Here is a 16,779-nt window from a genome sequence, read left to right on the forward strand (position 1 = left end):
AACAGATAAGACATTTCCTATCACAACAGTAAAAAAGTGATTAAGGACATTTTTCCTTTTCCTAAACACTAAACAACAACAAGATCACAAGACAAAAACACAATGTCACAGGCAGCAAAAATGTGTGTTGTGATACAGCAGGAAGCAAAAATCCAATAATGCAAAATATGTGTTGTCGGAGTGCAAAAAAAATGCTATATACAAAAAAACAGCAGCAACTTCAAATTCCAGAGTTTTGTGCAAAAAAGATGCTACAAAAAACAGCAGCAACTTCAGAGTGTTTGACAGTAAGTCTGCTCTGCATTACAGTTTTTTCTGATTGCTTAAGCACATTTTTTGTAACTTTGGCTATTTTTGCAAAACTCTACACACAAATAGGAAAACCTTTCACCCAATCAGCAAAACACTGTAGTTCTCTTGCAAAAGCTAACACACCTTGCTTAACTCTTCACACCTTCGTAAAAATGATGTTTTCGTATCAAACAGTAAACACAAGCCATCACAATAGTAAGCACACAATGTGCCAACTACACACTGATGGTCTGAATAAAAACACATCTGGCTTTTGCTTTCTCTGTGAACAAGGTAGACTATGTCAGTTTGAGGTCATACTTTTGTCGTTCTGTAAACGTACAGGGATCCAAACTTCAAGTATTGGTATTTATTTACACACATCAAAACAAACACAAGTGTGTTTTTTTCCAAGTCAAAACACAAAATAGCAATTTCACTGAGACAAAACAAATCAGTCTACATCGTGTCGTCTCTCTCAAAATTCCGTCTACATCACATGCAATGTCCTAGTCCAAGGCACCGGGAAAAATATATTCTGGAATGCCGTATCCAGGCCTGACATGACAATATCCCCCACAGACTGTTTTTTTTGTCTGTAAAAGGCTATTTCTTTCTCTTCTCACTCTTCTTGCTCCCTAGTGCTTAGGCTGATTGCAAAGTGAACTAATTATCTAAAACAGTTTTCACATGAGAAAGTGTGCCAGAGAGTTGGCAAAATACTGTAAATAATAGCCATACATGTGTATGATTTGCCAGGAGTGTGTTGATCATTCGGAAATTGAGTGTAAAGCAGTGAGTTGTGTTTACAGTTTCGCAAAAAGCGTGCTGTGCAGTGAATTGTACCTACAGTTGTGCAAAGTGTGTGTTACAAAATTGTAAAGTCAAAGTCAAAGTCAGCTTTATTGTCAATTTCTTCACATGTTCCAGACATACAAAGAGATCGAAATTACGTTTCTCACTATCCCACGGTGAAGACAAGACATATTTTACCAATTTAAGTCCACAGACAAACATAACATTCAAGTAAACAAAAAAGTAAGTAAATAAGAGGGCACATATAATAAATAAAAAAATAAGAGCAGCAAAATTTGGTTGAAATTGTGCATAGACAGTCAATAAAATACTAGTGCAAAGTCAGGCCAATAAAAGGCTTGGGTAGTTCTGTTTGACCTAAGTAAGAAAGAAAGTGACATAGTGGTGCAAGTTATGTAAGAGCAGCAGAAGTGTTGTGTTTTCAGGACAACAACAACAAGTTGTAAAGTGTACAAGTGTGCAAGTGTGCAAGTGGAGTAGTGCACGCGGCCATTGAGGGTCCAATGTCCAGGATGTTATGTAGCTGAGGGTGGAGGGGGGAGAGGAGGGAGAGAGTTCAGCATCCTTACAGCTTGGTGTAAACTTGGTGTAAACAAACTGAGTGCAAAGCAGTGTTTGTGCTTTTAGTTTTGTGAACTCAGTGAGTGGTTTTGCTATAAGTATTAATAGTTTTAGAAATTGTGCTATAAGAATCACAGTTTTGTTTAAGCATTTAGAAAAAACTGTAAGCATTATAATAGTGGATTTCATGTGGTCCAGTGGCAATTTAGCATAGAGTTTGTACCTCTTGCCAAAGCTAAAGCTGCTTTATGATTGGCAAGCATACTGCTTGCCTGCAGACTGCAGAGTTAGATTATGGAAAGTAAACACACTTGCTGGTTTCATTTCTTTAAGTTTCATTTCTGATGTACTGCCCCAGCGTGGCCACACTGCCTGACCTCTGCTCAGATAGAGAGCTAATAAAGCCTCTATGTGACAGATATATAGGGCTGGGAACGTCTTACTCGAAAGACAACTAAAAGAAAGGATGTCCTTTCAGGACTGGGAGATTACTTTTGAGGAGAGGACTGAAGAACTTGTGGAAGATTATGGAGACAGCTGGCGGTTAAAGTTTGACGACAACATCGAGCCAGACAACCCAGCCCAGGACTGGTTTCAGTATATCCGGGGAGCTTTTGCAAGGTAATATATGAATTTAATTTAGAAACATCCCCAGAGGAAACTTTTGCTTCTCATTTGTATCCCTTCTGTTGCTAAGGAGGCAAAATGGTGATTCTCTTTTAAGGATCATTTAAGTATTACTTTTGTCACAATTATTTCTCCTAATTTTGCCTTAGGAGAAATAAAACAAGCAAAAGATGAGACACATACCAATAAGACAAGTAGGAGTCACATAAGAGATATTAGTTTGAGAAGCAGGAGAAGTACAGGAGATCTCTTATATGTTTGAGTGTAGTCTCACTTACAACTTGTTTCTCCTTAGGAGAAATAATAGAGCAAATGAGGAGACATTGCAATGAGAAACTGTTGAGAAGTAGGAGTTACAATTGAGATATCAGTTTGAGGGTCAAAAAATAGGGCACTCCATAGCATTTCAAACTTTTATTTTATAAAACAAAGCAAAACAGTTGTACTTTAAAAATGGACTTTAAGCAATGGGAGCTTGCACAGTTGCACTTTAAAATGGACTTCAAGCAATGGAAGCATGTTAATGCCTTGATATGTTCTTTTTAAAAATTGTGTATTCTTATTTTTTATTTTTTTGTGTGTGTGAGTGTGTATGTGAGTATTATTTTTAAAAGCTGCACAAGCAAATTGCATTGTACGGACCAACTGCACAATGACAATTTAAGTCTATCTATAAATCATACAACATGGAGAAATGAACTAATAAACAATAACATAAACAAACTGAACTTGTGCCAAAGCGTGCCATACTGTGTACAATGGTGGATGAAAGCGTGGGCTGGTCAATCTGCGTCTTTTATCCTGGTGGTGGAACCAACCAAAGCGAGGAGGGAGAGAAGAGCAGAAAATAGAACATTGTTAGTTTGTGAGCCACTCAAAAATACAAAGTAAGACATTTGTTTGACCGTCTGCTTTCATAACTGTGGGAATTTTGATACAGCACAAAGATCAGACACACCTTATTAATCACTTAAACACAGAATGGGGGATGTGATAGCTACCACTCACATTTGCTATATGTTGCCCAATTGAAAAACAGATTGTATTGATATATTTGTCAAGCTTAAACAAGTTTGTTGAATTCCCTCACCTCATCTAGTGAGTAAACTGTATTGTCAGGCTAGGATTAACCCCTATCCAGCTTACCACTAGGCAAAACCTTGTTTTGGTTGGACTAAGCCTATTCAGTGTAAAAAAAAAATGGGCATCTGAAAATAGTTTAGTTCAGAGTCCTGATGTCAAAAAAGTAATTTGGGCAATTTATTTTGTCATCTGGGAGCTGGCTCCATAGTCAGAACACATAACTCTCTCAACCCTGATGAAGCCACTGACTCGCTCTGCTCCACACTGACCTCGTGTCTAGACGAGCTGTGCCCTCTTACCACAAGGCCAGCTCGATCCAAACATTCTCATCCATGGCTAAATGATACCCTCCGATCGCAGCGCACCAAACTCAGAGCCGCGGAGAGGAAATGGCACAAATCCAAACTAGCTGACGACCTCAAAAACTACCAGACACTCCTGACCTCCTTCTCAGCCAGCATCACTGCTGCTAAGACTGCTTTCTACAATGACAAAATCAACAGCGCTACAGACACTCGAAAACTTTTCTCAACCTTCAAATCGCTACTCAACCCTCAGCTGCCTCCTCCTCCATCCAGCCTTGCAGATACCCTCGTATTTTTACCCTCATTTTTTACAAACAAAGTGGCGGCAATCAGCAGTCAATTCTCTACATGCCCACTAAACACATCTGACTCAGATACCGCACTCCTACAACCTCTAGGGACTGCTGGAACATCTTTTTCAGCATTCACGCCTCTCTCCGAGAGTGAAGTGTCCAGACTCCTGACATGCAGCCGTCCTACCACATGCTCGCTGGACCCTATACCTACGAGCCTACTTCAGTCCATCAGCCCGACCATCGCTCCAGCTATCACACATGTGATCAATGCCTCGCTAACCTCCGGCACATTTCCAACAGCGTTCAAAATGGCCCGGGTAACACCGTTACCCTGCTCAAGTCGAGAACTACCGCCCTGTCTCACTACTGCCTTTCCTATCCAAAGGCATTGAACGAGCAGTCTCTAAACAGGTCTCTGACTTCCTTTCATAGAACAACCTTCTGGATCCAAATCAGTCTGGGTTCAAAAGGGGCCACTCTACCGAAACGGCTCTGCTGTCTGTAACAGAAGCCTTAAAAGAAGCCAGGGCGACCGCTCGGTCATCAGTACTCATTCTGCTTGACTTATCGGCTGCCTTTGACACGGTTAATCACCGTATCCTTCTCTCTATACTCGCTGACATGGGAATCTCCAGTTCTGCTCTCTCCTGGTTTGAATCCTACCTCACAGGACGCTCGTTTAACGTATCATGGCTTGGTCAGCTATCTGCACCTCACCATCTCACCACAGGGGTCCCCCAGGGCTCAGTGCTGGGCCCCCTCCTCTTTGCTATCTACACCACCTCCTTGGGACAGATTATCCGTTCGCACGGCTTCTCATACCACTGCTATGCAGACGACACACAGCTCTATCTGTCCTTTCCACCTGACGACCCCCTGGTTTCAGCACGGATCTCGGATTGCCTTTCAGACATAGCTACATGGATGAAGGCACAGCACCTCCAGCTGAACCTCTCAAAGACTGAACTGCTGGTCATCCCAGCTAAACCTACCATACACCACGACATCAACATCAAATTTGACTCCCTGTCTGTTTCACCGACCAGGACTGCAAGAAATCTAGGAGTTGTTCTCGACAACCAACTAAACTTCTCAGATCATGTTGCCTCAGTCGCCCGGTCATGCCGTTTCGCACTCTACAACATACGGAAAATCAGGACTTACTTGACTCAAGATGCTACCCAACTTCTGGTTCAGGCAATAGTCATCTCACGACTCGACTACTGCAATGCCCTCCTGACAGGTCTCCCAGCCTGCGCAGTGAAACCACTTCAGATGATCCAGAACGCGGCGGCGCGCCTGGTCTACAACCAACCCAAAAGGGCACATGTTACCCCGCTGCTCATCCAGCTACACTGGCTACCTATGGCGGCCCGCATCAAATTCAAGTCTCTAACGCTAGCCTACAAAGTAGTCTCCGGTTCTGCTCCCACCTACTTGAATGCCCTCATACAGACTTACACTACCTCCAGACCGCTGCGCTCCTCTGACGAACGACGTCTAGCTCTACCACCGGTACGCTCAAGCCAATCCAAACTTTTCTCATCTGTTGTTCCTCGTTGGTGGAACACACTGCCAGTTCCTACAAGGGCAGGGACATTCTTCTCCACTTTCAAAAAACTCCTGAAGACCCAGCTCTTTAGAGAACATCTACTCTCATAGCAACACTTACAACAAGTCTTACTGATCCTAGCACTCACCAGCCGTTTTAAACTATAATAATAATAATAATAATAAAGCTTTATTTGTATAGCACCTTTCATACACAGAATGCAGCTCAAAGTGCTTTACATTTGAAGCATGTAACACAATAGTAGTCAGTCAGTCATTATCAATCACTTTTCTTTGCTGTTTATGATATGCTCAGCAACATATCAAAAATATAGAAAATGACGTCATAAGACTGGCAGCCTTAACCCTCTTACCCCCCACAAGCACGCCATATGGCAACTGTGGCAAGGAAAAACTCCCATATTCCAGGAAGAAACCTTGAGCAGAACCTGACTTAATAGGGGGAGCCCATCTGCTTCTGGCTGGCTGCGCCCTCCAATAGTAGCAGATGTAGAATAATCTGAAAATGTAGTCTACAGGATAAGATGAGTTAACTAAAAGCTTTCCTGTACAGGTATGTTTTCAGATCTTTTTTAAAAATATTTACTGAACTCGCCTGCTTGATGTACAGAGGCAGGGTGTTCCATAGTTTGGGGGCATAATGGATAAACGCAGCTTCTCCACTTTGTTTGTGGAGCACTTTGGGTACGATTAAAAGATTAGAATTGGATGATCTAAGTTTCCTTTGTGGTTGATAAGATATTAAAAGCTCAGAGATATATGAAGGTGCTATGCCATTCAGAGCTTTGTAAGTAATTAACATAACCTTAAAATCAATTCTATAGGAAATAGGGAGCCAGTGCAGTTCAGCCAACACAGGGGTGATGTGTTCTCTCTTCTTAGTCTTAGTTAAAAGTCTAGCCGCAGAGTTCTGTATGAGTGCCAATTTCTTTAGATGTTTTTTGGGAAGACCAGTGAAAAGTGCATTGCAGTAGTCTAACCTGCTAGTGATAAAGGCGTGAATTAGTTTTTCTGCATCTTGTTGAGTTAAAAAGGGCCGCACTTTGGCAATGTTTCTCAAGTGGAAATAGGCTGTCTGAGTAACTTTACTGATATGGGGCTTAAAACTTAACTCTGCATCTAAGATGACACCAAGGCTTGTTACTTTTGGTTTGACCTGGTGTGCCAAGTTCCCCAGATTACTAAGAATAATATCTCGCTTTAGTTTTGGTCCAACCAGAAGTACCTCTGTTTTGTCATCATTTAGTTTCAAAAAGTTTTTGCTCATCCACTGATTAATGGAGGTTAGGCATGCAGTGAGGGAGCAAAGGCCATCTGGGTTAGTTGGCTCAACAGAAAGATACAATTGGGTATCATCTGCGTAGCTGTGGAAGTTTACATTATGTTGACTTATGACGTTTCCCAATGGAAGCATATATAGAGAAAATAGCAGGGGACCAAGGCAGCTCCCCTGGGCCACACCAAAAGGCAAGTCATGTTTTTCAGATACATGATCTCCTAGACTGATATAAAAATCTCTGCCAGTAATGTAGGTTTGAAACCAGTTTAGAGCATTATCAGAGAGACCCACCCACTTCGCAAGGCGGTGAATTAGGATGCTATGATCAATGGTGTCAAATGCCGCACTCAAATCCAGAAGAATAAGGATTGAGACTTTGTTTGAGTCGGTAGCTAGTCTGAGATCATTGACTATTTTTACTAGAGCCGTTTCTGTGCTGTGATTTGATCTAAAACCTGATTGGAATTTTTCAAGGATACTGTTTTCGTTGAGGAAGGTATTTAACTGATTACAAACAACTTTTTCAAGTACTTTGCTCAAAAACGATAGATTTGATATAGGCCTGTAGTTGCTCAGATTGGTATGGTCAAGATTTGACTTTTTAAGTAAAGGTTTCACAACAGCGGTTTTAAAAGCAGTTGGAAATATACCTGTTTCTAATGAGGTATTTATTACCTTGAGAAAAAAGGGAGCTAAGCCATCATATACTTTTTTGAGGAATGTAGTAGGGATTGGATCTAAAACACATGTTGAGGAGCCGGTTTGAGTTATAATTTTACCAAGCTCAGATTGAGTAATAGTGCTAAAGGACCTTAATTTTGGGGGGCTGTTTTTGGGTGTACTATCAAACATATTACTTGTGTTACCAATAGCCTCCCTTATAGAAATGACTTTGTTTTTGAAGAAGTCTGCAAATTCTTCGCATCTTAGAGAGGATGCCTGACTGAGTGTATCAAAAGGTGTTTGATGCAATAGCCTATCAATGGTAGAGAACAACACCCTAGAGTTTCCACTGTTTTCAGCAATTACCTTAGAGAAGTGGTTCCTCCTCTCATTCCGAATAGCTCTATTATAATTTGCAATTTTTTCTTTTAGAATGGCACGGTGAACCTGTAACTTAGTTTTTCTCCATGTTCTCTCAGCTTTCCTACATGATCTTTTTAGATCATGGATATTTTCGTTCATCCAAGGTGTCAGTTTGCTACAGGGCCTTTTTTTAGTCTTTAAGGGTGCCACTCTGTCAAGCAGAGCGCCTAATTCACGATTGAGAGCCTCTACCATTTGATCAATGGGATGATGTAAAATATCTAAATTTATGGAGTCTATAAGAGCTATGAACTGCTGTTCTGCTCTAATGTCCAAGAGTCGCGATTTGATTGCAATTTCGGGATGAATTTTTGGAGTATGTAGTACAATATTAAAAGATACACAATGATGATCAGACATATTTATATCATTTACTGATAAGTCTGTGACTTCTATCCCTCTGGAAATGACTAGATCGAGGGTGTTGCCAAGGTTGTGGGTGGGTCCTGTAACATGCTGCTTTAGCTCTAAACTGTCCAACACATTAAGGAACTTACTGGCTTTAGCATCAGTTGTCTTATTGACATGAATATTGAAGTCGCCATTTACAATTATCCGATCATAGCTAGTGATGATGAGCGACATAAGTTCAGAAAACTGGTCGAGAAAGCCAGTCCATAGTTTAGGAGGGCGGTATAAGGTTAATAGAAGTACAGCTGGGTCAGCCTTCAGAGTGAGGGCAATATACTCAAAGGAAGCGAATTCGCCAAAGTTGACTCGTGTGCAACTATATTTGTTTGAGAGAATGGAGGCAATTCCACCACCTCGTTTGCCTTGTCTAATTGAGTGGAAGAAATTATAATTTGGGGGACAAGTCTCAACAAGAACAGCTTCGCTGTCTGAAGTCAGCCAGGTTTCAACAAGAAACAGAAAATCCAAATTTTTTTCACTAATAAAATCATTGATTGCAAAGGTTTTGGTAGTAAGTGCACCTATATTTAGTAAACCCATGTTAGCTGAAAATGCCTCTGGCTTTTGAGGAATATGCTGAGGTATGGAAAGAATATTTGTTAGGTTTCTAGTTTTAAATTTGTCTTTTCTTTTTACTATACGTTGGGTAGAAATCAACGTTGGAATAGAACTATAAGCATAAGTCATGCTATTGCATGACACAGCTTGATCTATGGTAGTAGTATTGTATGTTACCCTGCAGAAAACATTCTCAGACTCATCCACATGTATAATGCCATTCGAATCAATACCTGGGGGGCGTGAATCTGTAATATTTTCTACAGAATGTCAATGTCTCAGTGTGGACGCTATGTTGTCGGAGAGTAGCCTGGCTCCATGTTGGTTTGGGTGGAGACCATCACGCTTCAGCATACTGGGCCTCTCCCAGAACAAGCCCCAGTTGTTGACATAGGGGATGCTTAGGGAAGCGCAGTAGCGTTTGAGCCAGGTGTGGAGATCGAACAGTCTGGACCATCTCTCAGCACCTTTTCTGTAGGTAGGGAGAGGCCCAGAGATGACAAAGCGTTTTTCTGTGCCCATCAGAGTGGTGATGAGAGTTTTGTAGTTTTCCTGCAGTGCTACTGACTGCTTATCTCTGATGTCGTTCGTGCCCACGTGTACGATGATGTTGTTGACCTTGGTGTGGCGGGCCAGGATGCTTGGGAGTTTCTGCTGGATGTCAAGGACCTTGGCACCAGGGAAGCAGTAGACCTTGGAGGGACCGCTACATGATGGGGGAATGCAGAGGTCTCTAACCATGGAACTGCCGATGACCAGGGTGGAGGTTGATGAGGTCCGGGGAGGAGGGGGTCGGGGGGGCGCCGACTTTGAGGAGGGACCAGGATGGTTGTCTCGGGGCTGGAGGGGCTCCTCATCCTCGGTCAGAATGGCATAGCGATTTTCCAGTCGTATAGGTTGGGCTGGGCCTGGGTGCCGTCCGGACCGTCTGCCGTGCTTGTGATGCTTGCTTCTACGCCATGGCTCAGGCTGGTGTGGAGTGGAGCTGGCCAGCAGAGCAGGCTTGGTTCTCAGCAGAGGCCGGGGAGAGGCAACAGGGACAGAAGTTGCATTAGTGCATGGCATGGTTAAAGTATTGGAGGACAGAGTGAAATCAGGGCATCTGGCATTTGTGTGTGTAAGAGAGGTAACGTTACTTACGGAGAGAATGGTGTCGAGGAACTGTTCATCCTTCTCAATCTGATGGAGGGTCGCTATTCTGGCTTCGAGTTCCACTATCTTTTCGCTGAGAAGGACGCATGAGTCGCAGCCTGGTGCACAGCTGAGGGGAGGCATCGTGTCGCGGCGAGGGCTCGCCGGTGTCAACTGTTTTTTAAACGTTTGTTTGCTAGTTGACTAGCAACAGCGATATCGTGCAGTTCCTTGATAACTCGAACACAGGTAGCAGGTAAGTAATCTGAGAAGATCTCACTTTTATATTGAGTCACTAGTTTTGAGAGACGTTAGAAGGAATTTGATGCTTTCTTCTTCCAGATATCGTTTCCTTGGCCCGGTATTATTTGCAGCCCACGTTTAACGTTAACGTTTGACAGAAATGTTTGACGATCAAGGTTATAGAGTCCGATAATCCAAAGCCTCGAGCAACAACAGTTTATGCAAGAGTTTGTTCACGAGATATAATCGGTAGCCAGTAAATCCGTAGAAAGTAGATGGTAACAAGGAGATTTAAGATAGATAAGTTTGGAAGTTTAGGTACTGACAAGTAACTGTTAAAAACAGCACTCACCGACGCACTTATTCTTACTGTACTCTAATGTTTTTTTTAAACTGTCCTAAAATTGTGAGAATTGTTCTAAAACTTACTGTTTACCATGTTGTTAGTCGCTTTGGTTAAAAAGCGTCAGCCAAATGTAATGTAATGTAAACTATCATTAAACTATCTATTAAACTAGCTGTCTATCAACAACTTTTAAACTATCTACATTCAGCTTTTAAACAGTCTACTTTTAAACTATCAACTTTTATTAAGCTATGCAACCACCATGTCTATCCTAGCATCACCGTAGTAACCATCTCTGTATTATCTGTTTTAACTATACATGATATTTTACATCACAACTTTAGCATTTTCATGCACTGGTAATTCCTTGGAATTGCATTTCTAGTTACTATTAATCTGCTTAATTGCTAAACATATTTAGTCATTTGAATACTTAATATTTCTTTTTAAACTATTACACCTAGGCAAATTTTAATGTGGTGTGTAGGCCTAGGTGTAATTGAGTGTTTGTCACTTTAAGAAATACGTGAGTAATTACTGTAGCCTTCAGTCTCACGGTTTTAGGCTAGTGAATAATAGTTGCACATAATGCATAAGGATATGTGGATGCAATTCATTGTTGTCTGTCATTAGATAAAATAAATGTAAATAAAAAACTATCAAGTTCATAGAAGGGATCATGTTCAATAATGATTTTAGCACTAATTACGAATGACATACATGACCTGAGCTAGCAGAATTAGTTAGCAAGGAGCTCAACACTAAATTAGACGATCTCTGATGTTAGTCAACCCCCTGTTGAATTTTCACATTGTTGTTGTTTTTTCCTAGCCTAGAAATCTAGACGCACCCTAGCGGCGGCAAATTAATTTGCTCAGCCTGTACGTCTAGTATCAAACCATAGGGATTTCTATTGGCTGACGCCGTGGACGTCATCCAATCACAGCGCTCTATTTTGTTAGAGAGTCTTAAGGCGGGCTTAACAGGATGGCGACAGTCCTGCGACAGTGAACAACAAGGAAGGTGGCTATGGCAAACAAAGAGCGGTTGTTTGAATCAGCGTTGGCGTCAACTTTGGAGGAGTTGGACTTGTGCTTTTCTTTGAAAGTTGAGCAACACAATGCACTTAAGTCATTCCTTTCGAAGAAGGATGTATTTGCCGTTTTGCCGACCGGATACGGATATGGTCGTAGCGCTGGCCTATTGCATGCCTAGGCAGTTTGAAAGACAATTCTCTGCCCGCCCCTTGGATTAAGCGAGGTGAATGGCTCGATTCCAGACTATACATTTCAATGATATAGGATGGCCCGCCAGGCTAGTTTTTTCCCCCATTTCACCTTGCTTGCAGGCTAGTTTAATTAAAATTGAAGACCTTCGTTTAAAAAATTAAGACTTTGGCAACGGAATTTAAGACTTTTTCAGACCTTAATTAAGGAACATGACATTTAAGACCGTTTAAAGACTTTTAAGACTCCGCGGCTACCCTGCATTAGGTCAGGAATACCAAAAGTACTTCTATACGGCTCTGGGCTATACTTCCCTGTCCATAACTCAGAATTGGCTGTGCCACATTTTCTTTTTCCTATGAACAGCACACAGTGATTTCCAACAAGAGCTATGGATCAATTCATACCGGATTTGTCCTTTAAGTGATTTGTAAACAAGGAGTGCTTTAGGGTCAGTCCGGTAAATCAAAGACAATGACTCAATATTACATCTAAATTAGCCCAAAACATTTAGCTCTGATCAATCAAGAGACACTGACAATTGTCAAGAACAAAAACAAAATACAGAAAATACAGTATACACCAGGGGTATTCAATTAATCTTCAGCGAGGTCGTTACGGAAAATTTCCTCAAGCAAAGGTCCGGAGCATCATAATGTTTAGGCTATGTATATGTATGTATGTATAATATATATACAGGGGCGGAGCCAGAGGGGTGGCTCCGGGTGGCACAGGCCACCCTTGAGATTCGATTGGCCGCCCCAGGTGCCACCCCAAATCCTAGTCTACGATTGGCCATTAACATGGTGTAAGGCGGGACCTTTCTTGATGCACTTGCAGCAGTGTGAAGTGTCAGACGTCAGAAATGTAAGTGGCAAACACACTTGCCTTTATTGGCCTGCGGCACAATTGAACTGCGGAACGAAAGGTTTCCCCGATCAGGAAATACTCCTTAATACGCAACTTTGTGTAGGCTTAACAGAGGTAGACTAAATATCGTGCCTATGACAATGACAGCTTTAAAAAAACAAACATGTATGTCTCCATGCAGGGCAGGGCTGGTTCTAACCTAGGCTAGGCTACTATATTTGGGTGGGCTGGTAGAAATTTTGGGTGGGCAACATAGCAAAGCTGTCAAATTGGATCAAAACTACAGTGGGCATCGCTTTCAAATGACCACTTCATTCGCGCATTACGCGGCGTGAAGCTGCGTGAAGCTTTGGTACCACTTTCAGCCACTGTGCGTCGCTCTACCACTGTACATCGCTCTGCCTGCGGTCCCTTCTGAAAAAGCAGGATCAGGATATAATTGTTGCCGAGAGTAATCCCAGCCTACTAATTCAATAACAAAATAAATCATGCATAATTAAACATTACCTCGATTTAGGCTACTTGGGTATGACTTAAGGCTTGACTACACGGTGGTAACGAAAATCGAAATTTGCTGTCTACATTATTGTCAGTGTTGGGGTTAACGCTACGCAAATCAAAAGAGCCAGTAGAGAAATAACTGTTCAGAATTAATCTGTAGCCTTGGGTAGGCTTCTGCAGAAAACAATGTTGTTGCCGATTTAATACTATCTGGCGACGTTTTTAACAGGCTACGCAATAGAGGCTTAGACAACTATGACCCACGTTTTGGTTTTGTAAATTAATTTGCCCTACTTCTTGACTGCAATGTAGTCAATTGTCTTCTTGACATGTCATTTTTATTTTTCTGTACAATAAACAAATACATCTGCTTTATGCCGCAGAATTACATTCATATTTGGAACTTACATAGTCCAATGCATCGTTCCACTACATAGTACCAAAACCATAGTAGCAACGAACGTTCGCAACCACTATCGTAAAGTTGTGTACAACTACACCTCTCGACCTGTGGTAGAATGCTCTTCATGTCAAAGACGTCACTGACGCCAGTAATTTGTTTGCAAATTAATAATTATAAATATATTTAGGTTTCTAATTGATATTTACACTTCTAACCACCATACATCCATATTTTAAAATGCCCAAGGCAGAAAATACATCAATTAAAAGTCAATTTGCAGCCATGTGCACGTAAGTAAAAGTCACACACTCGCAGATAATAATAAGGTGGTGCGCACTTTTTGACGAGTCAGCTGAGAATATGTAGCCTTTGATTTTTATGGGGGGGGGGGGGTCCTTGCACAAAAGATCAACGATTAAACAACGATGTCAATATTGTTGTCAACGTCTTAACCCAGATTCGAACTCTTGGACAGGGGACTGGTAACTGCTGTGCAACGGCCTTAACGCAATGCGCCACAGAAGTATGTGCAGGTGCCCGTTCACGTGCTACTAAACGTCATTAACCACCTTAGTCCAGACTACTGAAGTTTGGAAACTATCATGGTCCAAACTTACAGTACTATGTAAGTACGACAGTTTTGGGAAACAGTCGTAACTTACATGTTGGTTAGTTGAACGATGCATCCTGTTAGTAAAAAGCTAACCTCCGTAGTTGTACGGGAAACGCCCCCCAGATCAGCTTGTAGGCCATTAGCAATCTGTTTATTTTATTTTATGAAGCCTACACAGTATATCACATGCCACATTCTCACTTTCAATAGACAGATGCAATAGCCATTGGTCAAGTATTGAGTATAAAGCAATTAAGATAGTATGAAGTACTTTTTGTATAGGGTACTATCATAAAAATTCGTTAAAAAGAAAAGCATTTTGCAACTTGACAAAACACTGGATTAAATATCGTAGGCACAGGAGAAAACTTGTACATCCATTGGCCCGTGGGGAGATCACATGCCAGTTGCCTCTCCCTTCAGTATGACTTGTTCGGCTGTGAGCTTGTTTCGCCAAAAAAAAAAAACTATTGCAGATATCAATGCGTCTTTGTTCATGGGTTTGGCCTCACAGCAGAGGCTTAGACAACTATGACCCACGTTTTGGTTTCATAATTTGCACTACTTATTGACTGCAATGTAGTCAATTGATTGCTTGACAGGTTATTTTTATTTTTCTGTACAATACACAAATACATCTGCTTTATGCCGCAGAATTATGCACTTGGATAGCCTATAGAACGGGCACATTTTGGAGAGAACGCACGCAAGAATCTGTAGGCTATTTGTGGCTGGTTACCAGCAAACAATGTTTAATGCATTAACTCAAGACGTCAAACATTTTCTAAACAATACAAACAGAAAGGATGCAGCAGGCAGCAAATGTAGAAGAGTCATTTCCAGTGGAAGAACAAAATGCTGAATGAAGCCCAAATTTATGAAGGCATATCTGGCAAGTTGTTATTTTTTCAAGACGTAAATGGTTGGGCTATAGGCCTAGTTTGCAAGAAGGAGACATAAAGCGTGAGCATGCCACACTATCCACAGCTGTGGTAGCGGGGGTAGGAGGATTACTGTTAGCGCAGGATTTATATAAAATTCTTCAACAGAAGGCCTGCCTCGAATGCAGGCTTGTGGTTTGCGCAGCCTACAGTAAGTAGGTCTAGTGAGTTAGGAGTCTTCTAGACTTCTTTTCAGCTATCTCAGAGGTGGAAAGTTGCGTTCGTTGGGGGCAGGGCCGGGTTAACAATTCATAGACCCTTGGGAACAAATGTCTGATGGCCCCCCCTGCCCCCCAGCCAACGTGAATCGGGCGGTCAGTTAATAGGCCTATCGTGAAGATTTGTATTGCCATTTAAGGCACGAGCGCATCTGTGAGGCCAAGCCTCACCAAGTAGCCCGTTTGTTTACAACTAACATTACATTTAATTAAACTGTTTATAGGCTATGCCGAAATAGTTTCAACATTTTGAATATCAGTGTCAGGTGAATTAGGAAATGCCTTATGGCTGAAAGCTTCTTGGGATCCCCCCTGTCAAGCAATAACCATACAAAAAGTTAAAAACAGATGACATGATGCGCATCACTGACATAATGCGCAAATAATATAGCCTAGATATTCCAATATATTCGAATACATGTGTTTATTTTAGAGGGGATATTCGAACGTCATTTTTGAGCAATTTTGACAGCCCTAGTCCACTGTAGGCTACGCCAATAGTCTATTAACACCTTCCACTAACCCAGGTGAGTGGGGGTCGCTATAATGTGTGTGAAATAGCACCATTGAGTAGCCTATGCGAAATAGCCTTAAAATCGTTCCGGTGTTGTGTGCCTTCTGGTTTCTCCACCTACTGGTTTCCTTGCACGTGCATGCGCTGCAGCAGTTGTCAGACATTCACAAACAAGTTGTTTTAGGCGGTTTGAAGTCGCTTTTCATACGCCATGAGCGCTCGGCTACATTACAGCCACTCAGACAAAAGGCATGTAAAAAATATGTTTTGAAAACTAGTATTAAACTGGATTCGATCCTGCAAAAGCAACACACACGTGACTCTCTCCATCCTGATTCCCTACTCTTTGAGCCAACTAATATGTTACGCGAATCAATTAACTATTGTAGGCTACCATTAATTAATAATGTAGGCAACACCCAGGTAACATGTTGTCCAGGCTATCTGAAACAAGGGGTTGCCTCTCATCTACAACAACTGGTTACGTTGGGCTGCTACAGTCGTCAGGCCTATGCTACTCTTTGTGGTTGATCAACTAAAAATAAAAGATGTATTTGGTGATGACGTTATTGTAGGCCTAGTAGACCTAAATTCTGAGAAATTAAATGGTACGAGAAACGATCTACATAGCGCACCAGACCGTGATGTCTTCAAGGGTTGAATGAAGGGAGTTTGCATAAAGCTGTCTGTTATAGACGTTCTATGAGGTACCAGTGTTTAGCTGTGTCACAAAACAATAAGCTTTGTCAGACTACTTTTAAAATGATATTCAGGGCTATATACATTTTAAACATTCGGGGCTGAAGACCCGACAAAGCCTTGCGTTAATTCTTCAGGTGGGAAGTGTCAGGAATTTTCATACGAGAGACGCTCTCATTGGTGGTTAGT

At 41.7% G+C, this 16,779-nt stretch overlaps 1 protein-coding gene across 2 annotated transcripts in view; it reads left to right on the forward strand.

Moving 5' to 3' along the window:
- Window positions 1-2,015: 2,015 nt before the first annotated feature.
- LOC121677506 (receptor-transporting protein 3-like) overlaps window positions 2,016-16,779 on the forward strand; it is a 34,430-nt gene continuing 19,666 nt past the window's right edge. For both annotated transcript variants that reach the window (XM_042056250.1, XM_042056252.1), the window contains exon 1: window positions 2,016-2,289. In XM_042056250.1, coding sequence (XP_041912184.1) covers window positions 2,135-2,289 — 155 coding nt within the window. In that variant the 5' untranslated portion in view covers window positions 2,016-2,134. The remainder of the gene's footprint in view (window positions 2,290-16,779) is intronic.

Source organism: Alosa sapidissima, chromosome 12 (genome assembly GCF_018492685.1).
Source record: "Alosa sapidissima isolate fAloSap1 chromosome 12, fAloSap1.pri, whole genome shotgun sequence".
Taxonomy (NCBI): Eukaryota; Metazoa; Chordata; class Actinopteri; order Clupeiformes; family Clupeidae; genus Alosa; species Alosa sapidissima.